The sequence below is a fragment of the Diabrotica virgifera genome, chromosome 2 (assembly GCF_917563875.1).
Source record: "Diabrotica virgifera virgifera chromosome 2, PGI_DIABVI_V3a".
Taxonomy (NCBI): Eukaryota; Metazoa; Arthropoda; class Insecta; order Coleoptera; family Chrysomelidae; genus Diabrotica; species Diabrotica virgifera.
The window spans coordinates 125075836-125103251 of record NC_065444.1 but is presented as its reverse complement, the minus strand read 5'-3'; the positions used below and the strand labels follow the sequence as shown (position 1 = coordinate 125103251).

The window sequence follows — 27416 nt, the reverse complement described above, 5'->3', positions numbered from 1 at the left end:
AAAATGTTCCTTTTGAAAAAATAAACAAAACCGTTTTTTTAAATTTTCTTTTAGTCCAGAAAACCACTGCGCATCCGCTAGGAAAAATATTCTAATTCGGATTTTTTGCACAATCTTACTCAAAAAGGACTCCTTTTAACAAATTTCCATGTTGCCAGGACCAAAAGGTGGTCAAAAATTTTTTAAACGTTTTTTTTTTGTTTTTTTCCTAAAATTATTTTTATTGCATGGAAAAAAGTTTTTTTAGGTTTTTTGGATCATTCCAAACAGAAAAGGTTTTTAGTGACTTTTTTCTAAAAATGATAGTTTTTGACATATAAGCAATTAAAAATTGAAAAATTGCGAAATCGGCCATTTTTAACCCTCAAAGACTATGTGAAAAACTGAAAATTTGAATGTTACCAAGGTAGGTAGATATTCTTTAAGCATCGATTGATGAAATCCCGAAGAGTTTTTTGCAATACAATATTTAAAACTCCTTTGTTTTTTAATTGCGAATCAAGCGTGCGCGACACTATTTTCCACCGACAGTATGGTGCAAATGAAAGGAATAAATTCGTTATTTCGAAAATCGGTGACTTTAAGGAAAAATCCCGAAACAGGTCGATTTTTATTTTTATGTTATGATATTGTGGCATATATGGTATACTAGTGACGTCATCCGTCTGGGCGTGATGACATAATCGATGATTTTTTTAAATGAGAATAGGGGTCGTGTGGTAGCTCGTTTGAAAGGTTCTTCAATTCTCCATCAAGTAATGTAAACATTTACATAATTTTTTATACAGGGTGTCCTTCTACTTCTTTTTTTGTCAAATAATTTAATTTAATAAAAATTTTTTGGACACCCTGTATAAATAATTATGTAAATGTTTATATTACTGAATAGAGAATTGAAGAACCTTTCAAATGAGCTAGCACACGACCCCTATTCTCATTTAAAAAATCATCGATTACGTCATCACGTCCAGATGGATGACGTCACTAGTATACCATATATGCCACAATATCATAACTTAAAAATAAAAATCGACCTGTTTCGGGATTTTTCCTTAAAGTTGCCGGTTTACGAAATAACGAATTTATTCCTTTCATTTGCACCATACTGTCGCGTCGGTGGAAAATAGTGTCGTGCACGCTTGATTAGCAATTAAAAAACAAATGAGTTTTAAATATTGTATTGCAAAAAACTCATCGGGATTTTATCAATCGATGTTTAAAGAATATCTACCTAACTTGGCAACATTCAAATTTTCAGCTTTTCACATAGTTTTTGAGGGTTAAAAATGGCCGATTTCGCAATTTTTCAATTTTTAATCGCCTATATGTCAAAAACTATCATTTTTAGAGAAAAGTCACTAAAGACCTTTTCTCTTTGGAATGATCCAAAAAACCTAAAAAAACTTTTTTCCGTGCAAAAAAATAATTTTAGGAAAAAAACAAAAAAAAAAAACGTTTAAAAAATTTTTGACCACTTTTTGGTCCTAGCAACATGCAAATTTGTTAAAAGGAGTCCTTTTTGAGTAAGATTGTGCAAAGAATCCGAATTAGAATATTTTTCCTAGCGGATGCGCAGTGGCTTTCTGGACTATTTAAGACCAATAGTAATCGAGCTATAATACTGTATTATTCTTCGTCATATACTGCTCTTCTTCGTCAAATGCTAAATATTGTAGTTTCAAAGTCAAAAGACGGGAAAACTATGCATTTTTCGAGGACAACTTGTTCAAACTAATTTAAAGTACTTAAAAATATCTATCTCCAGAAATAAAAAAAGTCTCTAGCTCAAAAATTACGTGACTTACAATGAAAAGAATGTCAGTCCCTATTTTTTTCAGCGAAAAAGTGATCGCAAGCAACCCCCTAATTACCACCCTAATTAAAATTAGTCATTGACCTTATTTGGTCTTTTTTATTTATGTATTATTAATAGGTTCTAGAAGTTTGACCGGCTTAAAATGATTAGTTTTTAAAAAAAAATGGAGTTAAAATGAATAACGCATTTCTGTAGTTTGGAAAAAAATGGCCTTTTCTTAAGAATAGCAAGATTAGCATCAGAGATACGAAAAAATGTTTCAATATGAAATTGTAGCTTATTTAATTCCCAAGAACCTTTTTTGCAAACATTTTTTTCTACGGCAAAAATGGAGTGAGCTATTGACAATTAAAACTTGTAATAACATGCAAAAACCACCTTTACCAACCCTTTCAAAGTCACCTCTTTTTGCGACTGAGGATTTTAAAAAGATTTAATACTAAGTGGCTTATAGATCTTGTAAAAACCTACAAAATTATTTTTTACCAAACTTTCTAAGATAAAAAATAAAAAGTTACGGTTAAAAAATCAATATATTTTTTTGAAAAAAAAAAGGAGAAATCCAATTGGAAGCATAATAATCTAAGTTAGCGGTGTTTTTAGTCATTGGCCTTATTCATTCTTATTTATGTATGTATTATTAATAGATTCTAGAAGTTAGCTTAGAATGATTAGTTTTTAAAAAACTGTTAAAGCGAATAACGAATGTGTGCAATTCGGTAAAAAATGCCATTTTCTTCAAAATAAAAAGATTAGCATCAGAGATACGAAAAAATGTTTAAATATGAAATTGAAGGTAATTTAATTCTCAAGAACTTGGTTTAAAAATATTTTTCTACAGCAAATCAAAAAACTTTGATTTTTTCTATACAAAACCAACACTTTCGATAGCGAATAAATCGAAAACTGTTAATTTTATCAAAAAAATGTATAGGGTATTTTTTGCTTAGAATGAACGTTTTTATCAACTTTTGCGGTCAAAATATAATAAAAAATTTCCACCCCCAAGATGGGCTGGCAACCACCCCATGGTAAAAGCGCCTTTCGGAATCATATAGATTTTGATCCTTGGACTATCCACTACTTATTCTCAAATTTTCAAGCAAATCGATCCATTCTGTAACAATTGCGAGGTGAAAAGCTTCGGTTCCTGGCCTATCAACAAAATTGAAGTGGATAATTTTAAAATTTCTAAAATTAACATATAAAACTATTTTTAAAATAATTGCCTGTACTATACTCTATATGCTATCTTTATTGCCAATATTTTTTGCATGTGGTTTTTTTCTCCCTATTCTTATCGGCCCTTATCTCCTACAAAGAGAGAAATGTTGTTCCACACATGAATATATCATTCGTATAAAAGTGCTTGTATTGGCTTTACCAGTTGTCAATAAGTCAAGAAATCTATTTAGCACAAAAACATTATACCGCAAAGACGTTTAGAACTAGTGCAGCTCGAGCAATTAGTTAGTTGGATCGTTGGATCCAACAAGGCATAACTCAACAAGAGGTTGCTATGAGGCTAAATATGTCGCAAAGTGTGATAAGTCGTGCATGGAATCGGTATGTAGCAACTGAATCTGCAACATACAGGCATGGAGGTGGAAGAGAACGATCTACAACTCGTCGCGCGTCGGCAAGACCGTTTTGTAGTTCTGACGGCAAGAAGAAACCCCACATTTACGGCTTCCAGAATTAACAGTATCTTCAGGCATGCTACTGGACGAGCTATTTCCAGTCAAACTGTCAGAAGACGGTTACATGCATCCAATTTAAGGGTTAGACGGCTTGCTACCCATCCACGACTAACTAGGGAGCAGCGTGCATGCAGATATCGCTGGGCGATGGAACACTATCAGTGGAATTTCGAAAATTGGAGGAATTGTCTCTTTACTGACGAGTCCAGATTTCGTTTGTATACGAATGATGACCGAATATTGGTGTGGAGGGAAAGAGGACAGCGTTACAATGAAAATCTGAGAGACCCAACCACTCTTTTTGGAGGTGGATCCGTTTGCGTGTGGGGAGGCATATGTTTTGACGGTCGCACGGACTTAGTCGTCTTAATTAATGAGGCAATGACTGCTACACGATATCGAGACAGAGTCATAGTACCAATAGTTGTTCCATTTTTTTTGGCAATAGGCGAACAATTTGTTCTGATTGATGATAATGCTCGCCCTCACCGTGCGAGAATTGTCAACGAGTGTATAGAAGCTCATGGCATTACAAGAATGGAGTGGCCACCGTGTTCACCTGATATGAATTGCATTGAACATGTTTGGGCCGAAATGTCTAGGCAACAAAACAGGCTCCTTCAACCGCCCCAAACCTTAGATCAGTTGGCCAATACATTACGCGCGATTTGGGAACGTATACCGCAGCAGTTCATCAATAATTTAATAAGAGGTCTTCCAAATAGAGTTAGAGCGCTAAGGCGACACAGAGGTGGACCCACACACTATTAATTTTTCTTTTCGGGATATTATAAATTGAGCATGAATAGAAATTTTAGGTTGTTAATTTTACAATTTTTGTTTATTTTCTATTTTTTTTTTCTTAAAGAATTTCTTTCTTTCGGTTCATCTGTATGAAAATACGAAGTAAAAATAAATCTTTATTTATATCACTCCATTTTTCTATTTGACCTTATGAACAAAAAATAAAATACACATTTTCATAATATCGACTTCAATTGTTGAGAAGTGTATTATATCGGACACCCCTTGTTTTTTATATAATTTTTAACATACTAAAATACATATCAAATATTTTTTATCCATTAAACAGATCGGTGCAGGTCGACCTTTTATCGGATCCTCTACTATTGTATTTACATATTTTTAAATAATAGGAACCGTGACTCATGCTTTAAAACAATACTGGTAAGGTCTTCTCCAACGTAGTGTAAAAAAATGCAAAATTAGCAATTATAATTATTTATTTCCATGGTAAACAATTCTGTTAGAGTGCAATGTCAGTGTCTAAAATGTTTAATATATTTATGTTTAAAAAAAAATGCGAAATAATTTGTAATTAGAGGTTTGTAATTTAAAAAATTACGAATTTGCATTAGGATCGCCTTAATCACAGATGTCATAAATTTAATAACATGAGAGAAAATGTAAAACTAGATCACATGGATCATCTAAATCATGTCATGGGATCACAAGGTTCTTGAACTGTTAAGTGGAGCAGAGAGCTTTAGTGAAAACTCGCCATCGAGTCCTATTTTGTGCTAAGGACCAACACATTTCAAAACAAAACGTTCCTTGATCTCTCATATCGTCCATAATTGATTTTCTCCAAGTTTGTGCTGGGCGCCCCCTTCTTCTTTATTCTTCGGGAGTCTACTCTAAGGCAGTCTTTGTAATATACAGGACCTATTTTTATGAAAGTTGTGGCTGATTCTACCCCACTTTCTGGACTTTATTTCATTCTTTAGCTCTTTCTGTTCAGATAGTTCTGTTCTCTTTGAAGGCATTCGTTAACACAGACATGCAATTTGTCTATAAGCGCCGGACGCATATTTACAGATGCTAGCGTGTGTAGACACCAGGGTGCTGAAATCAGTTAGGGTTTGGAAAAACAGTACATTTACAAATACTAACAGATTAGGACACCAGAGTGTTGAAACCAGCTAGCTTTTTTAGTGGCGATACATGCATAGATGCTAACGGCTATTGACATTGATTTTATACACCTACTTCTGTGAAAAAATATTTAAGTGATTTAAATATTAATAAATAATTAAACGTTGTTAGGATATGAACAATATAAATATACAGGGTGATTCATTAAGAATGTCCAATTTCTGAGTTGTAGATTCTAGACCTCAAAATAATAAGATTGAACCCAAATGACTTAGATAAAATGTGGCTCATTACTGAGTTACAGGGGTGTTTTATTTAAAAATTTAATAACTATTTTTACTCAGTATTTTAACATCATTTGACGTATCCTTGTCATACTTGGCAGAAAGTGTAAGTATGTACTGTGTACCCTATTAAATTGTAGTAAACAAACGTTTCTGGCTACTACCAGAGGCGTACGACAGGGGAAAGTGAATTGTTGACCCTTCCCAAATTCTACGCCACTGACGGAATTGCTAGTTTAGGATAATTTTTATATTCTCCAATACTTTCCATGTAACAATATATTGTTCATTCGTAACGATAAAATAATTAGTTCGCGAGATATTTCAACTTAAAAATGAAGGGGCACAAAACATTAATCAAAATAACTGTGCCGTTCCATTTTTAACTTCAAATATCTCGAAAACTAATGACTTTATCGTTACGAATTTAGAGTATATTATTTACATAGAATGTATAAAGAATCTAAACATTAAGCTAAAATAGCAATTCTGCCAGTGGCGTAGAATTTGGGAAGGGTCAACATTTACTATTCCCTGTCGTACGCCTTTGGTAGTAGCCAGAAACGTTTGTTTACCATAATTTAATAGGGTACACAGTAGGGGAACAGGGGGCTAGTTGTAACAATTTTCATAAAATCAAATATATCTTAAAAACGATTTTACCAATCATCAATTATATAACACTAAACGCTAGTTTAACTCTTTCTGATTAAAACTGAACTGAAGAAAAGTTAACAAGACTGGTATCTATTAATCAACTAGCATTTTACCAAACAAAGTGCATTGTTACAACTTACCCCGCGCTTGGGGCTAGTTGTAACATCTATTGGGGCAGGTTGTAACAGTACGAAAATCAGAATTCTTTGGTATATTTCGCAGAAAATACCAAAGTTGGCCCCGTTGAAAGATGTTCCTCGACTTAATAATGTGGCTTCCGGTGTTCTCAAAGATAAATGTAGATTTCTACGCATAAAGTTTTGGACCCAATCTGGACCAACTTATAATTTTGATGCCAAGAACAAGTAAGTTGCTTAGCACTGAGTTTCATGGTATATTGGTGAGGTAATTTTCGCATCTCCATGGGAATTAGTCCAAAATATATTTCGGCGTACTTCAGAATATACAAAGTCATTTTACCTTTCTTCTTCAGCTGTAAAAACTATCCCTGGTTTAGCATAGCTACGGTGACCATATCTTTTGAAAGAAAAAAAAGTACAAAAAACAAAAATGTATTTAAGGTACTAGTACACTTTAGAAGACCAAAACTAAGCATTTTTTCAAGATTTTTTTCTCAGAACCCTTATTAAAAATGAACATAACACTTTTTACATATTAATATCTAACTCTTAGAAAATACAAAAAATATATCTTTTTTCATTTATGCACGTACACTAATATTGTAGAGGGCGCCAAAGTCGAGGCCTCGAAAAAAAGTAGTTCCGATGGCGGACAGTTAATCTCAGGATTGGGATCTCTGAAACAAAAAAATCGTACGGCATTTGAAAAAGGAAGGTCTCTTACGTAACAATTTACCACCGTTAGTGAAAAATTCCGTAAAAATAATATTTTACGGAAATTTGAAAAAAAAAATGTGAAAAAATCGCCCGTTTTTCTTCAGTTTTCCATGGTTAAGAAATATTTATTTCTTATTTTTTGGTCAAATTGTGGTAAATTGTCACGTAAGAATCCTTCCTTTTTCAAATGCAGTACGATTTTTTTGTTTCAGATATCCCAATCCTGATATTAGATAACTGTCCGCCATCATTTCTCGAGGCCTCGACTTTTGCGCCCTCTACAATACTAGTGCACGTGCATAAATAAAAAAAAGATATATTTCTTGTACTCTCTAAGAGTTAGATATTAATATGTAAAAAGTTTTATGTTCATTTTTAATACAGGTTCTGAGAAAAAAATTCTTGAAAAAAATTATTATTTTCGGTCTTCTAAAGTGTACTAGTACCTTAAAACTTTAAAACTTTTTGGCATTAAAAATAAATAAACTATGTAGCTAAACATAAAAAATTATATCAATTAAACTAAACATAACACATTACATTAATTTTGAAAAAGTTACAAGCCTGTAATTAAGAGTTTTCAGATAAGGGACCTGGAATAGCCTCAACTTCTTCCGGTTTTTTGCATCATTCATATTTTTCTGAACTTAAAATTAATTTAAGAAGGTCCGACTTCGACTGATAATATTTGTAAGTTTTTCAGTTTGAATTGATCTACACACTTAAAAACTTTAAGCCATCGATCCTGACTATTTTTTTCTTCTCTGTTCCACTCAGCAATTTTTTCACTTGTAGTTTTTCAAAATTCCCAGTTCGTCAAAGAGTTGATCTTCGTTTAACATGGTTGCCTTGGTATACAATTTAAAAGCTTCGAGAGAATAACAAACATCGTTCCATGTTATTTCACTTCTTATGCGAGCTCCACACTTTCGCCGAAGTCGATCGAGGTTCAACAAGTACGAGAGTGTAGACGGCCACCTTGTGTAACTTTGCCTCACTTCGTTCTACTTCCATTCTCTGTTGCTCTGGTCAAAGGGATCTTTGTCGGTATCGCACCGCTCTTTGTCGGTATCGCACTTCCTCGCGAAGTAGAACGAGTGTGTAGAGAGGGTACTTCGAACTTCGGTCAACTTTGGCGAAGTAACTTCACCGAGAATGTGGAGCCCGCTTTAGATCTATGCTTTTGAATAGTTTAAATTCATGAAAATTTGTACTCCAGTTTTCTAGGTAGGTTACACATTTTGTTTAAAAATGTTTCACTTGCGCAGTGAAGTTTTGTGTGCGACCACCGCACTACCGCACCATAATCCTAATGTTTCACACACTTAAAATGTTTTTAAAGATCATTCATAAATGCATTTACCAAACACTTGATATGGATATTGAAGAAACCCACTTTGGATTTACACTACTAATCCAGAGATGCTTGGATGTGAACCAGGATATGTACGTCCGTTTCATAGATTACAACAAGGCTTTCGATAAAGTCCGCCACAAAGAGCTAATGGACGTCCTCAAAGCAAAACAATTACAATACAATGACCTTTGAATTATAACAAATCTATATTATAAACAGCAGGCACACATACGCATTAACGAACACACATCAGAAGAGTTCGAAATTAAAAGAGGAGTGCGACAGGGGTGTGTATTGTCACTACTACTATTAAATGCATACTCTGAAGAAATTATGAAAAAAGTTCTTGAGGGAGAAACAGCAGGAATAAAGGTACCTAAATGGAACGAAAATTAACAACATTAGATATGCGGACGCCACTATCATAATAGCGGACAACCTCCACGACCTCCAAAAGCTAATTAACAAGATAGTTGAGTATGAAGAACAATATGGATTATCAGTAAATATCAAGAAAAGTAAATTTATAAGGCTATCAAAAACCCAAAATAATGATAAAAGCCTGACAATTAAAGGTAAAACTTTAGAACAAGTTGAAAACTACAACTATCTTGGCACAATAATTAATCACACAAAAGATTACTCCAAAGAAATCAAAGTTCGAATAGAGAAGGCAAGAACCAACTTCAATAAAATGAGAAAGGTAGTTTGTGCAAGAGAACTGAAATAATTAAGACTTAAGAGTTAGGCTGGCAAGGTGTTATATTTTCTCGACTCTACTTTACGGGATAGAAGCATGGCCAATTAACGCGTCGACTACTAAAAAGTTGGAAGCATTTGAACTGTGGGTGAAGGTACCTGAAGATAGCATGGACCGAGCCTGTAACAAACAACGAGTCAGGCGAAGAGTCAACAAAAGAATGGAAATATTGGAAACCATCAAGACCCAAAAGCTGCAATACCTGAAACAGTATACAAAGAAATTTGTTTAAAAGTAGTAAAAGATAAAAATATTCATTTTTTAGAAAAAATAAGTACATTCGCGTGTCCTTAGAAAGGTTTTAAAGTACATTAGGACAATATTTAAAAATAAGTACTGTCCTACTTAAGTACATATGGTCACCGTAAGCATAGCCCACTTGTAGACTCTTATTATTTTTCTTTTTTATACTTATATATCGGTACAGAGATACATGACACAGTCAGAAAGTTTTACTTGCTTGCCTTATGCTACATTGATTATCTAAAACTTCGCTGAAGCTAACTCGTAGCTTTGGCTTTCGTAACTTCCTGTCTTTGAGTTGTTTTTTCCGATTTTCTTTTATATTGTCTCGTACTGGAAGAAAAAACTAAATAATAGTTTTTTATATTGTAGATTATGTACTTAGATCATAAATTTAGTAAGATTCAGCGCAAGTTATAGCATGTTACAACAAGCCCCAACGTTTTGTTATAACAAACCCCGTAGCACACTTTTGTATATTTCTTAAAATAACTTCCTAATCATAAAATTGTTAAGCAACATCAAAGTATAACTAAATTTAAAAAAGAAATGAACATCGAAAGTTTTATTTCTGTTTAAAACAATAGCGAGAACCAAAATTTTATGAGTGTCAAATTTTATATTACCTCATCCAAATGAACCACGTACACAAAACTATTATTTGAAGTATCGGAGGATGTGTAGCTAGACGGTGTCAATTACAGGGCGATAAGAGAATAAGATTGAGTCCGCTAAATTAGGTAAAAACGGTCAAATAACCCATGAAAAAGCCGTGTTACTAGTTACCCCTGTTACAACAAGCCCCTCGTTTCCCTACTTACACTTTCTGCCAAGTATGACAAGGATACGTCAAATAGTGTTAAAATTAAATCATTTTTTTAGTAAAATTGTGGCTTATTTCCCATTAAAAACAGTTAAATAGTGTTAAAGTACTGAGTAAAAATAGTTATTAAATTTTTAAATAAAACACCCTGTAACTCAGTAACGAGCCACATTTTATTTAAGTGATTTGGGTTAAATCTCATTATTTTGAGGTCTGGAATCTACAACTCAGAGGTTGGATATTCTTAATGAATCTCCCTGTTTAACACTAAAGTATACAACATAAAAAATATTAGGTTAATGAGCAGATCCATGCCCTTTATCATTAGGTTGGTTCTGTGTGATGTTTCTTATCAGGTTTCCACTTCTTTTTTTCCTTTTGTTGCTTCGGTTTTGGACGGACGTCCAGATTGAAAAAAAAAACAAGTAGAAACCTGATGAGAAACATCACACAGAACCAACCTAACGCTAAAGGGCATGGATCTGCTCATTAACCTACTATTTTTTATGTTGTTCTTTAGTGTTAATACAGGGAGATTCATTAAGAACATCCAACCTCTGAGTTGTAGATTCCAGACCTCAAAATAATAAGATTTAACCCAAATCACTTAGATAAAATGTGGCTGGTTACTGAGTTACAGGGTGTTTTATTTAAAAATTTAATAACTATTTTTACTCAGTACTTTAACACTATTTAACTATTTTAATGGGAAATAAGCCACAATTTTACTAAAAAAATTATTTAATTTTAACACTATTTAACGTATCATTGTCATACTTGGCAGAAAGTGTAAGTACTGTGTACCCTATTAAATCATGATAAACAAACGTTTCTGGCTACTACCAAAGGCGTACGACAGTGGATATTAAATGGTTGACCCTTCCCAAATTCTACACCACTGGCAGAATTGCTATTTTAGCTCAATGTTTAGATTCTTTAATCCATTCTATGTAAACATATTCGTAACGATAAAGTCGTTAGTTTTCGAGATATTTGAAATTAAAAATGAAACGGCACAGGTATTTTGGTTAATGTTTTGTGCCCCTCCATTTTTAAGTTCAAATATCTCGCAAACTAATTGTTTTATCGTTACGAATGAAAAATATATTGTTACATGGAAAGTATTGGAGAATATAAATTTTTTACTAAAATAGCAATTCCGTCAGTGGCGTAGAATTTGGAAGGGTCAACAATTCACTTTCCCCTGTTGTACGCCTCTGGTAGTAGCCAGAAACGTTTGTTTACCATAATTTAATAGGGTACACAATACTTACTCTTTCTGCCAAGTATGACAAGGATGCGTCAAATAGTGTTAAAGTACTGAGTAAAAATAGTTATTAAATTTTTAAATAAAACACCCTGTAACTCAGTAACGAGCCACATTCTATCTAAGTCATTTGGGTTAAATCTTATTATTTTGAGGTCTAGAATCTACAACTCGGATATTGGACATTCTTAATGAATCACCCTGTATATTTATATTGTTCATATCCTAACGTTTAATTATTTATTAATATTTAAATCACTTAAGAGGAAACAGTAGCGATCAACAGGTAGCGAAAACGCGTTCCAAGATTGCGGCTGTAATTTTGAATATTTTTTCGAGATATTTGGCACATGTATTCGTAATATAATAAAGAATGGCGGTACAGAGCCCAATTTGAAAAATATATTAATATGTGGAAATTACTCTGTAATTAAATACAATATTAAAAAACGAGCCTGTACCGCCATTAAGAAGAACAAAAAAATACACTTTCTTCAAATAAACTTTTTTATCCGATGCCTAGATTTTGTGTCATTTTGGAACTACTAAAATTGTTTATTTCATTAGCCATTAAAAATAGCCATAATGCAACTATCTTTAAGAGATTATTAGTCCATTATATTAAAACTAAGACCTAGAAACCAATTTGCAATGTTTGTTGTACTTCCAGTGTTTTTATTTTTATTTTATTTTTTTCTTTTTTTATTTATATATTGAATGTTTCTGATTAATTTAATTTGACAATGCTTATTTCTTTATTTGTTTAGTCTCATGTTTTTAATTTTTGTAATACTTTATGATAATTATACAGCGCTCCTTGCCTTGACAATTCTTATGTAATTTGTACAGGTGTGGAGTGCAATGTTTCTGTTTTGTGTATTATCTATTATGATAAATAAATAAATATCTATCTATAGTTTTTACTTCAAACAACTTTTCATAACAATCATTTTCGATATTGTGAAATATAAAGGTAAAGTAAGTTTACCCTTGAGTGAAATTCATATTTTTTTTACATATATAATATTATTCATATAATAAATAATACATGATGGTTGCATCTTAGGGTTTAGGACCATGTCAAATGATAAAAAGGAGTCAAATATATTCAAACAGTGTACCTATACAAATAAAAAATACAGTGTATACCAGCGGTTCTCAATCTGTGGTACATGTACCACTGGTGGTACATTTCATTATTTGAGGTGGTACGCAAAACTCAAAACAGCCAAAATCAGCACCACCATTGGCACAATTATAGTTAATTAGATCACCTAGCTAGACAGGTATTTTAGTTAGGTGGTACCAAAAATAACTCCACCATTGCCTGGTCCCAAGCCCAGGATGAGAAAGGAGGAGGGTTGTGCGTGAGGTTAGCGACCTCACCACATAAAAAATAATATTGCTAAAGAAACCTCTACAAGCCTCGGAAATAGGACGGATAACGCGACGACGAAAATGGCCACGGAAATGGATTTGAGAAAAACAACGTACATAGGATGTTGGAATGTCCGGACAATGTTTGAAACAAGTAAAACACATCAAGTGGCAAAAGAAATGGATAAAAATAACATTAGTATATTAGGATTATCTGAAATTAGATGGAAGGGATGTGGAAAAACAAGAATTGAACACGCCAAAACGGTTATATACTCGGGAAAATGTGGCGAAAAAGACCGACACGAGAGTGGTGTTGCATTCATGATCTCAAAAGAAGCAACAAATGCCCTAATAGAATGGGAAGCCATCTCAGATAGAATAATAATGGCTAGATTCAAAGCGAGATATAAAAATCTAACAATTGTTAATGTATATGCACCAACAAATGAAAAAGAACAGGACATAAAAGATGAGTTTTACCAACAGCTGCAGATGGCATACGATAAAATACAAAATAAATATAAAAAAGATATTGTGATGATAATCGGAGATATGAATGCCAAAATAGGAACGAATAATAGTGGAAGAGAAACTGTAATGGGGAAAGAAGGATTGGGACAAATTAATGAGAATGGTAACATGTTTATAGATTTCTGCACCCAAAATAGTTTAGTCATAGGTGGAAGTATATTTCAACACAAACGCATACATAAAGTAACATGGACATCCCCCGATGGACAAACACACAATCAGATTGACCACATAACCATAGATAAGACATGGAGGCACTCACTCTTAGATGTTAGAGCAATGAGAGGGGCAGACATAGGGTCCGACCACATGTTGATTAGAGCCAAAATCAAACTCAAACTAGCCAGAAGCAAGAAAACGCCAATGGAACAACGAGAAAGATATAACGTACAGTGGCTCAAAGACGGAAATGAAAGTACTGAAGAATATAAGACCAAGTTAAGAGAATTATATAATAAAACTTACAACACAGAAAATGCCACGATAGAAGAGCTGTGGGATAAATGCAAGTATGTATATACACAAGCAGCAAAAGAAACGATAGGAATACAAAAAATAAGTAATAAACCATGGCTATCGAGAAGCACGTGGGAAAAAATAAACGAAAGGAAACTACTTAAATGTAAAATGCTACAAAATGATCTAAGAGATAGGGAACAAATGAAGAGAGAATATAGAGAGAAAGATAAAGAAGTTAAAAAAAGTGCGAGAAACGACAAAAGACAATATAACGAAGAACTGTTAATAGAAGCAGAAACAGCAGCAAAAAACAACGACATGGGAACTCTATATAAAACGACGAAAAAACTAAGCTCGCGCGGAAAAATGAATGTTGAGCATATAAAAGACAAGAACCGGAAAATGTTGAAGAATGAAAAGGAAATAGTTGAGAGATGGATCGAACATTTTAGAGAAGTATATGCCAACAGAATAATAGAACACGAAATAGAAAATGAAGAAATAAAGGAAGAACTAAGCTGCACCGAATCGGAATTCACAAAAAAAGAAGTAAGTAAAGCAATACAACAGCTGAAAAGAGGGAAAGCAGCTGGAATAGATAACATTACCACAGAACTACTGAAAGCAGATAGAGAAACATCGGAAGAAATCCTGTATGTACTAATAAACAGAATATGGCAGGAGGAGAGAATACCTGATGATTGGAAAAAAGGTATAATTGTAAAGATACCCAAGAAGGGAGATCAAACGAATTGCAACAATTGGAGAGCAATAACACTACTTTCTACAGTGAGTAAAGTCATGACAAGGATGATACTAGAAAGAATGAAAGAAACTATAGACCAGTTGTTAAGACCAAACCAAGCGGGCTTCAGGAGTAATAAAGCATGCACAGATCATATTAACACATTAAGAAACATTGTAGAACAAACAATAGAATGGCAGAGCAAAATCTATATAAATTTCATTGACTTTAGACAAGCCTTTGACCGGATTAACAGAGAAAAAATGTGGGAAATACTAAAGAGATATGGAATTCCATTAAAATATATAAGAATTATCAAAATGTTCTATGAAAACTATACCGCACAAATCATGCACAATGGGAAACTCACAGAACCAATCAACATAGACAGTGGAGTCAGACAGGGGTGTATTCTATCTCCAACCATATTTTTGATCTTAATTGACTGGGTCATGAAGAAGGCAACGAAAAAGAAAACAGGAATTAGATGGAATGCTTTCGGTCAGCTTGAAGATCTAGACTTTGCAGATGATATATGTCTGGTGTCCGAAAAAAGACAACATATGCAGAAAAAAACAGAAAAGGTGACAAAAGAAGCAAGAAAAATAGGACTAGAGATTAACACAAGAAAAACCAAACTTATGAAGATAAATACGGAAAGAGAAATGGGTATATTTATTGAAGGAGAAGAAGTAGAAAATGTACAGAAGTTTTGCTATCTGGGAAGCATAATTGACGCTAGCGGTGGAATAGAAGAGGAAATTAATGGAAGGATAACTAAAGCCCAAAATGCGTTCTATATGCTGAAGAAAACATGGGAGTCCAATAAATTAACAACCAAAACCAAAATCAGGATATTTAATACAAATGTAAAGAGCATTTTGCTATATGCAGCAGAAACTTGGAAAATAGAGAAAAAGATTATACAAAAGGTTCAAACATTTGTAAATAGATGCCTTAGACGAATATTGCAAATATATTGGCCAAATCGGATAAGTAACAAGGAACTTTGGAGAAAAACTAATCAAGAGCCGATAGCCAAAACGATAAACAGACGCAAATGGAAGTTTATTGGACACACATTAAGGAAAAATGAAGATGATATAACCAAACAAGCCCTGGATTACCAACCAACTGGAAAAAGAAAACAAGGCAGACCAATGACATCCTGGAAAAGAAATATTACCAGAGAGCTAGAAGACAATGGGTTAACATGGAAAGAAGTGAAAGCCCTGGCCAGAAACAGAGATGAATGGAGGGGGACTGTAGAGGCCCTATGTTCCAAATGGAATCAAGAGGAGTAAAGTAAGTAAGTAAGTACCAAAAATAATAAAAAGTATTTAGTGGTACCTGACTCAAAAAAATTGAGAACCTCTGGTGTATACAATTAAAATCATTATTAAAAACTTTTAATATTTTTTTAAAACAGGAACTCATTTTTTCCAGTTTGAATAGATCAATTGATTAGTGGAATGTGCAATCTAGTCTCCTAATTATCCTTCCTCTACAATCGAATAGACTCTTCTGCTCAGATGGTGGTCCAGTTTAGTATGACCCGATTGTTAAGTCAGTGCGCTTCACGTGAGATATTCTCTCATCGCGCGACTACCGTGTGTAATATTATTTAGCATGATTTTATAGCATTATTCTATATTGTAGCATTATTTTAGTTTGTACTTGCAATATGAATCGTGCAAAGATAATTTTAGAACTTGCTCTGTTGCAGGACAATAAAATAAAGATACTTACTTACTAGTACAAATTTGGAATTTACATTATGTATATTGAAATATTAAAATTAACATTATTTCTATGAGAGAGTTGGATAAAACAGGATAGTCGGATAAAACGGGATAACTAGCCTAGAGACCCAACTAGTGCTACTATCAATCAGACAACGACGAAAACTTGTTCTCAGTTGTCATTTTAACATTCCCAGTTCGTTTTACTTTGATGCCATTGTTTGATGAAAAGTTGTTGTGTTTAGAATTGTTTGACTCTATTTTTTGGTACTTTGTACTTTTAAGTGCGTTGTTTTCTACATTATATTGCCTACATATCTAAACATATAATTCCGGTGACTATTACATTTAATTAAGCACTCATTAACGAATATTCTCACGTGCAGTCTATCTAATTTTACTTTCAGGTTTAGGCAGGAGCCATTTTTGTTTTGAAAAATGTCTGAGTTGGACAAAACGGGACACTTATAAGTTGGATAAAATGGGATACAATTTTTTATGTCCCGTTTTATCCACCTATTTATTTGTTGGCCTATTAATTTTTTAAATAGCTATAAAGCGTGTTCTCATACTTCAGAAAAGAACAACATATTTTTATGTGACTTTTGTTCTGATATACGTACCTAGTCCTAAATAAAAGGTCTTATTTCCCATTTTGCAATAAAACATAAAAAAGGCCTATTTTTAAGTTTCTGACTACTGAAGATATTGTTTTTTCAAAGGTAAATTTTGCTTTGCAGTCTTATATCTACTTAAATATACTTTTTAGATAATTGTATGCAAAAAATTAAATATTTGAACCTATCATGTTTTATCCAACCGTGGTATGCTAAAACGGGATGTGCAGGACTAATAAATATATTTTTTTACTATTTTCCAGTCATTAAAAATAGCTAAAAATATGTTTTTTGTGTTCTTCAATAAATGTTATACCTATAAAAAATAATAATATAATTTCTTTAATATATTTTCTGTAATAAAAATAAACAAGAATGGTATCCCATTTTGTCCAACTCTCCCCTACATGTTTAGATTAAAATGTACCGGGTGTCCCAATAAGAATGGCTCTCGGCCATATCTCAGGAACGGTTTATAGTAAAGCTTTGAAATAAAAAATTTTATAACAAAAGTTGCCTCAGGAAAAGCCTGGAAATTATTTTCATAATTGTGGGTCCACCGCTAGAGGGCGTAATTGAATATCAAAAATAAAAAAATTTAAATTTTACAAAATTTTCCTAATGAAGGGGCACTGGAAATCCGATTATTGTATTCTTCATCAAATTCTGCGCATATTTGATTTAACAAGTTTAACTCTACCTTTGCAAATAAGAGGTGGGGGTGAGTGGGAACCTTGTTATGAAAAAATGGCTGTAAGTCCGGTTCTGCTAAATCAAATTTTGAAAACTAGGTCTTGTTGAAGACAGATCTTTTTCTTCAATGTAAGCGTGATAATTTTGAACCATCCTAATAAGTAATAAGCCAGCTGGGAGGCGTTATTTAATTTTTTTCAGAAATCTAGTTTTCTTTGGAAAATATTAAATACAAGTATGCATTTTTAATCATACTTTATAAAATTAGATTAAATTAGCAATAGAATAGCGAAAACCGCATGTCGATATCTTTTGTCTATCTCAAGATATCTCGAGAAACGTGTAAATTTTATACATAACTGTTACTATCAACGGTAAACTAAGTTAATGAAAAGTAGTGTACTGTGGAAAAAAACAAAATAACATTTTCCAGATGTCAACGTATAAAAATATAATTAATTAAAACAACAATATAAAGAGAAACAATACTATTAAAATTAAATATAACACAGAACAAAAAGAACTACTTAGTGACAACCTAAATATTCAAATTGTTGCCCATCATATACTACTCTAGAATACATTATCCAGAGAATACTAAACGCCATTTAAAGCATATCGAGAGCAGAAATTGAGACTGCTGTTCAATCTACTCTTGAAAGAGTAAATGTTTGCAACGAAAATAATGGGCAAAAATTTAAACGTTTATGTCATCACTAAATAGTTGTTTTTATTTCTTTGTAATAGGGCTTTTCAACGCTTCTCATTTGTTTCGAGCCTCTGTCATATGCCGTATAATCTGTGTATAATATTATTATACGAGATATGAACGAGGCTCGAAACAAATGAGAAGCGTTGAAAAGACCTAATATACATTGACAGCTGGAAAATATCTCTTTGTTGTTTCCATGGTACACTACTTTTAATGAATTTTTTCGTTTACCGATGACAGTAACAGTTATGTTTTTAAATTTACACGTTTTGTAAGATATCTCGAGATAGAAAAAAGGTATTAACATGCGGTTTTCGCTATTCTGTTGCTAATTTTGTAATATGGTATTAAAAATGCATGTTTGTATTTAATATTTTCCAAGGAACACCAGATTTCTGAAAAAAATTAAATAACGCCTTCTAGCTGGCATATTACTCAGTAAGTTGGTTCGAAATCATAACTTTTACATTGGCGAAAAAGATCTGTCTTCAACAAGACCAAGTTTGTAAAATTTGATTAAGCAGAACCGGACTCACAGCCAGTTTTTCATAACAAGGTTCCCACTCACCCCCACCTCTTATTTCCAAAGGTAGACCTAAACTTGTCAAATCAAATATGCGTAGAATTTTATGAAGAATACGAGGATCGGATTTCCAGTGCCCCTTCATTAGGAAAATTTTGTAAAATTTAGATTTTTTAATTTTTGATATTCAATTACGCACTCTAGAGGTGGTCCCACAATTATGAAAATAATTTCCAGGCTTTTCCTGAGGCAACTTTTGTTATAAAATTTTTTATTTCAAAGCTTTACTATAAACGGTTCCTGAGATATGGCCGAGAGCCATTCTTATTGGGACACCCGGTACAAGCCCATCAACAGTCACATTGTGTAAAGCTAATAATAACTTTATTAAGTTTAAAATCTATTTTGAGAATTTTATCTGGTTAAACCCCCCAAATATTTGTGTATGTTCCAGTTAAATTATTATTATTGTGGTACCATTAGTTAAACACAATGTTTTTAAAACTTTTTTACCTCGGTACTTTTTTGATAAGCCAGTTTTTATCGAGATATTTTGAATTTTGAACATTTGTAAAATTCATCACATATTTTTATATTCTATAATCCTACATAACCATTTACAAATATGTATGTGGTCGATTTTACAAATGTTCAAAATATCTGGATAAAAACTAGCTTATCAAAAAAGTACTAAGAGGCAAAAAAGTTTCGTGCAAAAACACAATTTGTTTCTAATGGTACCACAATAATAATTTAATAATTGAAACATACACAAATATTTGAGGGAGTTTAGGGGAACAAAAAACAAAACCTCCATAAAATTTTTATGGGGTGCACAAATTTCACTGTTGTTTTTTTAAGATGTTCCTACCATCTGCCATAACAATGCCACATGTCGATTTTCGATAAAAATCTCTTAATAGTTTTCAATTTTCATTTTGTAACTTCAAAGGGGTGTAACTTTTTTTATGTGCATACTTATTATTATTTTGTACTCTGGTAAGTTAAGGGCACTGTCAAATATCATTATTTGCTTGATAAATTTGGTAACTTTGCTTGGTAACTTTTTTTATGTGCATACTTATTATTATTTTGTACTCCAGTAAGTTAAGGGCCCTGTCAAATATCATTATATGATTGAAAAAATTTGTTTGTCAAACTTCACATTCTCATCAAAAACACACAACAACACACATCAAACCATCATCAAACACACGTGCAATTTGACAAATAATTTGATCATTTACAGGGCCCATTAGATTCAATGGAATTATTTTTGGTGTCAGAATATGTGATTTAAATTATGACCTGCATTTTTGTTACACCCTGTATATCTACTTTGGGCATATACATTTGAAGTGAAGACCAAAGGTAATTAGAAAATTAGAAATTTAAAACCATGTTTTCAATGAAATATTTTAACCTTCAGATGACCAACCTTTTTTTGTTACACCGATGACCAAGGGGGATCAAAAATGACCCCCAGTCAAAAATGAAAATTGACAAAAAAATTAAGTTGTTTTAAGAAATAAAATAATGTATTCAAAATTTTAATGTTAGCATTGTATCAATAAATGATACATAAACATTAGTAAAACATATTTTAATTACAACTGAACAAAAACAGGAACCATCATTCTGAACAAAGCTAAAGAAATTTTAACATATACACTAATTTTTATGTAGCCACAGGTTTAACAAACATTTTTTTTTAATATTGGAATGTTTCTTACAAACAATTCCACATAATAGAGGGAATTTACTTAATATAAAATTGGAACAAGGCCAAGGGAGTTCGTCTTTGACCCCAAATTCAGAAAATATTTTTTTTCATCAAATTTAGGGAATTTTTTTTATTACAAAATAATATATTATATGAGGGTATCTAGAATGATATTAAATTCAAATAAAAAATAATGAGTTTAAAATTGAAAATATTTTTGAATTTATTAATTAAAAACATACATTGAGGTCAAAATTTACCCCACAGGGGGTTAAGTACAGGGTGTCCCGAAAAGATTAGTTATAAATTATACCACAGATTCTGGGGTCAAAAATAGGTTGATTGAACCTAACCTACCTTAGTACAAATGTACACATAAAAAAAGTTACAGCCCTGTCAAGTTACAAAATGAAAATCAATTTTTTCCAATATATCGAAAAGTATTGCAAATTTTTTATTGAAAATGGACATGTGCCATTCTTATGGCAGCAACATCATAAAAAAATATAGTGAAATTTGTGCGCCCCATAAAAATTTTATGGGGGTTTTGTTCCCTTAAACCCACATAAACTTTTGTGTATGTTTCTATTAAATTATTAGGTATTGTTGTACTATTAGTTAAACACAATATTTTTACAACTTTTTTGCCTCTTAGTACTTTCTCGAAAAGCCCGTTGTTATTGAGATATTTTGAATATTTGTCAAATCCACCACATATTTGTATATGGTTAAGGTTAAGTTATGTAGGATTATAGAGACCTGTTAATATGAAAATTTATTTATAATTTACATTTTTAGGTATATTTTGAACCATATTAAACAAGAAGCAACATATGGATAAAAGATGCCTTTTCGAAAATATAGTGAGGCAAAAAAATTTAAAAACACTGTGTTTAACTAATGGTACTGCAATAATAGTTTAATTAGTAGGTACACAAACATTTGGGTGGTTTAAAGGAAGGAAACCCCCAAAAAATTTGTATGTAAACATATTAAAAGGAGCCGCATCTGATAAAAACTGGCTTATTGAAAAAATACTAAGAGGCAAAAAAGTATTTAAAAATTGTTTTAACTATGATACCTACCATAATAGTAATTTAGTTGGAACATACACAAAAGTTTGGGGGGGGGGGTTTAAGGGAATAAAACCCCATAAAATTTTTATGGGGTGTATAAATTTCACTGTTGTTTTTTTTAAGATGTTCCTGCCATAAGAATACCACATGTCCATTTTCAATAAAAAATCTCTAAGAGTTTTCGATATACATATGGAAAAAAAATCGAAGGGCTATAACTTTTTTTGTGTGGACTATTGTATTATATAGGTAATTAAGTGAGGTTCCATCAACCTATTTTTGACCCCAGAATCTGAGGTATAATTACCAATCTTTTCGGGACACCCTGTTTATACATTTCATATCGAGACATCCTTTATATTATTATAAACAGCTACGCCCTCATACCTGTCTGCCAAAAGAAAATTGTAGGTGTAATAGCTAATAAATGTCCAAAGGTAAACGACCTAGTAATAATAATAAACGCATCTATCTGTTAAAACTGTTTCCAAAAAGTAAACAAACCTCTGGCATTTTATAAAACGCGTTTTTACAACCTTGGAATTTCATATCAAAAATTATAATAAATTAAACCGGTCTGATTTAAATTGAATTTAAATTTAGATTACTACAGCATAAAAAATCAGATTTATAAGTTGTAATAAGCATTCTTGCATGACTCATAAAACTACTAAATTGTTAAAAAAGTATGACATCACTGATGTGGTCAGTAATTCCGGTGGTTCTCAATAATTTTCTGGAATTTGCAACAGCTATACCAGGAATTATGAACAAAAATAAACAATGATTTAATCAATCAATTTTAATATAGAGCCAGTGGATGTGAGGTCAGACCATCGTCAGACTGACGGTCAGGAACCCGTATCATCCGCAGGTAGAGGAATAACATCTCTTTAAAACTAATAAACAACGATTAAAAAACGTACCAAAACTTTTGTGAATCTTCTTTCGAGTTCAGCGGGGTCTGGCATGGGTTGTTTAGCTTTCGCTTTGATAGCACTTTGCCTGATACTAGCTTGTCTTCCATGTAACTTCGAAGATATTACACTATCGGCCTCAGGGGCCGAAGTCTCTTGTTTTGACATTGTTAATCCCATGGTTACACGACAATAACACAAAAATAAACACTTAACTGAAAACAACACATAATTCGCGAAAAGATCGTAGTCTACATTTCGAAAACTTTATTTCACATGGGAATAGCAACAGGTTTTTTACATGTAGGTAAACATTGACGTCCTCCACTCACTGATAGACTCGCAAAACTGCTGAAACTGAAAAGTTTTGATGTGAATTTGTTCGGAAAGTATTATACGCATGCGTTTGGGTAACTTGTTGTTTTTAAACCTATCTGTCCCATCTATCGGTGTGCTGAATATTCCAAAGTTAGTTTCCTTATTTATACTCAACTGTACCAATAGATGGCAGCATATACGGAGGAAGTTATTTTTGAAATTAATAATTGAATTATTTTGATTTTCGTTAATATTGGTTGAAAGTCAAGGGCCGGTTGTTCGAACGCTAATCAACAATGATCACTATTAAATATTTAATTACTGTCACCAACTGTCAATGTCAACTTTTATTGGGTTGCTGAAAACATAATTGATTATAATTATGAGATTAGTTAATCAATTAACATAACAATTATTAACATAATTGATTAAGTAATTTCATAATTGTAATCAATAATTATGATTTCAGCAACCCAATCAAAGTTGACATTGACAGTCGGTGACAGTTATTAAATATTTGATAATGATCAATCATTGTTGATTAGCGTTCCGAACAACGGGCAAATAGGGCTTTTCATCGACTGTCAGTTGTTTCGAGCTTCTGTCATGTGTCACATAATATTAATATATCTACGCCATACGTCTTTGGTTTGTATCATTGGTATATATCAATAACGTATGACGTAGATATATTAATATGATGTGACACATGACAGAAGCTCGAAACAAATGACTGTGAATGAAAAGCCCTATTATCAAATGTAGATTATTAATTGAAACTATAAAAATTTTATATTCTGAGGGCCGGTTGTTCGAACGCTAATCAACAATGATCATTATTAAATATTTAATTACTGTCACCAAAACTGTCAATGTCAACTTTGTTTGGGTTGCTGAAAACATAATTAATTACAATTATGAGATTTATTATTAATTATGTTAATAATTATTGTTATATTAATTATTATAGTCTCAGAATTGTAATTAATTATGTTTTAACAATTGACATTGACAGTAATTAATTATTTGATAATGATCATTGTTGATTAGCGTTCGAACAACCGGCCCTGAGTGTACACAAATAAAATGTCTAAATTTCTTTAAAATACTTATTTTTATTGGTCTATGAAAGTATGAAGACGAGCTAGGAAGCTAGGATTCATACGGAAGTTGGAAGTAGGGTACTCCCGTTCCAAAGTACGGAAGTACTTTGTACAAAAGTTTGAAATAAGTTCTATTATGTATTATTTTTAGTCCATATTGTGCGGCAGTTCGCGTATGAAAAAATATCTGATTCGATTTCTTTGCGGATTCCTGTAAAAAATGTACTGTTTAAACACGGGGGCCAGACGAAATTTTTGGAAGAAATTGTTTAAAATTTTTTTTTAAATATAGGAAAAAAAAGGTCAAATTTAACGAAAGCTCAGTCGTCGGTCAATGATAGTTCTCAATGCGCATATTAAGAAAGTCAATGGAACTAACTGAAAACTATTAGGTAGGTAGGTACATATTCTAAAGCTACACCTTCACAATCAAATGAACGAAAATATTTATTACTGACAGAACGGAGACTCATTGCATGCATATTTGAGTGCTGCATATGAATCCGTGGTCAAAAATAGATGAGACTGAGACGTATTTTAGTCTTTAGCAAACCCCCGAAAAGTCCTGAGAAAACTGAAGAAAAGCGATAGAAAATGTGCTGCTAGAGTGACATAAGGTTTATCACGTTTTCACGAATGCTTCACACTTATTCAATACCAGCATAGGTGCAGTTCTGTCTTATTTTCAAAAAGCTACTTAACAGTGGTCGATCTATATGGGGGATAGGAGAAATTCCCCAACACCCTCCAAAATTAAAGATTAACATACAGACAGTTGAATATGACTAAACCCGATTTTGCCATAAACGATTCAAATTGAGCAAAACATGTCCTTAACTTCTTCTTCTTACGGTGCCTATCCGTGCCAAATGTTGGCGATCACCGAATAGCATGACTATCCTAACTTTGCTTTGTGCTATTCAGAATAGTCCGACTGTAGATGTACCTATAAGTATAAAAGCTTTTCCGCAGGTCTTGAAACCAAGATATTCTTCTCCCTGTCCTCTTTCAAAATGCCTTGCCCTGAACAACGAGTTGCAGCAAGCCATATATCTCGGATCATTCCTCATAACATGGCTAAGATATTCCAATTTCGGCTCTTTATTATCTCGTAGACCAAGACGAGACTTAGACAGTCTTGGTCTTGAGCCAGTACACCTGGTCTTGGTCTTGTGCTCCCGGTCTTGCAAGTCTCGCAGTTGCCCATTAGCCTATTGCATATCTTAGAACAACGTAACAGAGAGGTACATTTTAAGCTTGAATATCATAGCCATAGTAAAGACTAGGCAAATTAATAAATATCTAAACAACTGACACCGGGTGTCAGTTGTCGGGTAACTAAAGTTAAAACTACCTCTTAAAACCCACAAAATTTCATTTGCATATCTCAACCGGTTTTAGAGCAATAAATAAATTGTCAGTTTGTAAGAAAAATTTCAACCCCCCCTATTTGGTAAACAAAGCATTTGTAAAATAAACGTTTATGAAGCAAACTGTCATTATTTTTCCTGCAGGATTACCCATTAAAGTTTGCCATACTTATTTAAAAACATTCCGTATTGATGAAAAATATGGCTAGTTAAAAAAATACCTAACTTTTTTATTATGCAATATAAGTGAATGAATAAAAAAACATGTTAAGAAAATATGAGGCTATAGTTGGGCTTTAATTTCAGTATGCTATTGCATGCTGGAATAATAAGTTACCATAATGCTAGAATATTCCACAGAGTGAGAAAAACACAGTTTGATTGGTACACCCGGTATACACTGACAATAATTGACCTGTCTAGCAACAATTTCTATTATTACTGCCCTAGTACTATCTATTATTACTACTCTAACAGAAATGGCCCCTAGTCCCCGGCAGTTCTTAGATGATCAAGGGGTGCGAAGAATCCCCGGGAGGAAAAGGAATAATTTAAATATTTTGAATACAAATTTTAAGATTGCAACATGGAACGTTAGACTGTTCGAAACAGGAAAACTCGTAAATGCATGCCACGAGATGAAACGTTTAGGATTGCAGATGATAGGTTTGAGTGAAGTTAGATGGCCAGGTTCAGGTAAAGTTAAAACCATGAACAAAACTTTCTATTACTCTGGTAATAATGATCCGGCTCATAGTAACGGAGTTGGAATAATTTTAGAAGACAAATGATTCAGTGAATTTGTACTCTAGGAGCTCCCTAGTGGGAAAGTTTTGGGGTAGTTCTGATTTCTTTCATTATATATGGATTTTGGGCTGCTGAATCCGAATATGAGGTTTGCGGACAAAATTTCGTGACGAAACATGGAGTAAATCGCGAAAAAAACGAAAAATTTCAGCTTTTTTCGCTTTTTTGCTCAAATCTCGAAAACTATTAACTTTTAGTAAATGGTCTGTCAACAGAAATTAAAGTACTTAAAATTATCTACAAATATCACTATTTACTTTTCTTTCAGACGAACGGTTCGGTCTAAAGTGCAAGTTGAAAATTGCCAATTTTTAACGGTCTAAGCAAAACCCACTTTTTACCTTCCAAAACTTTAGTTTTTATTAGAATGCTGTCATTTGATAAATTTCTCCTAGTTTTCTGTACAAATAATAAATGTTAGTTCATAATATAAATATGGTGTATCTCTTCTCACAGTTTCCATGAATCCATTCCATCCTAAAATGCCGAGAATATCTCTGCTTTTCCCTTAGAGCCACAGAAGATCAGGCACAGACGGAGTATCCGGTTTCAGTTGGTGTGAACATTCCCGATCTTGATTTCTGATAAACCTCGAGGTTTTGTCCTTTCAAAATGTATTAGTTGAACATCTCTCTGACTTCCATAAAGCTCAGGTGTGGGTTTAGTTTTTAGCCGAGGAATGGATTGGTTAGGAGCTATTGCATGTTTTGGTGCAATACAAGAAATGTCACCTATGACGTGAAAAGTGTGGTATCCGTCGATTGTATGTACGTTAACCCTTTCTGTCCCAACGCTGCATATATATGTTTTTGAAAAGTGGGTCTGTATTCCCAGCCGCCGTATATATACGTTCAAGGCTTTATGGTCTCAATTTACCAAAGCCGAAAATATGTGTTGCTTATAAAATTTTAGACTCATTGGTGTACCAATACCGTAGAAATATGTGCGAAAATGTTTGATTATTGTTCCCAAAGCCTCAAAATGTTGGCTAAGACAGGTCATGCGGACCCATTGCCGTATATATTTGTTCACATATTTTA

The 27416-nt window shown here is 32.7% G+C and overlaps 1 protein-coding gene across 1 annotated transcript in view; it reads right to left on the bottom strand.

The window, feature by feature from the left end:
- Positions 1 to 23142, bottom strand: part of LOC114324638 (formin-like protein) — a 384693-nt gene extending 361551 nt beyond the window's left edge. Inside the window, exon 1 of the mRNA XM_028272506.2 lies at positions 22788 to 23142. Coding sequence (XP_028128307.1) covers positions 22788 to 22958 — 171 coding nt within the window. The 5' untranslated portion in view covers positions 22959 to 23142. The remainder of the gene's footprint in view (positions 1 to 22787) is intronic.
- Between the last annotated feature and the right edge of the window lie 4274 nt (positions 23143 to 27416).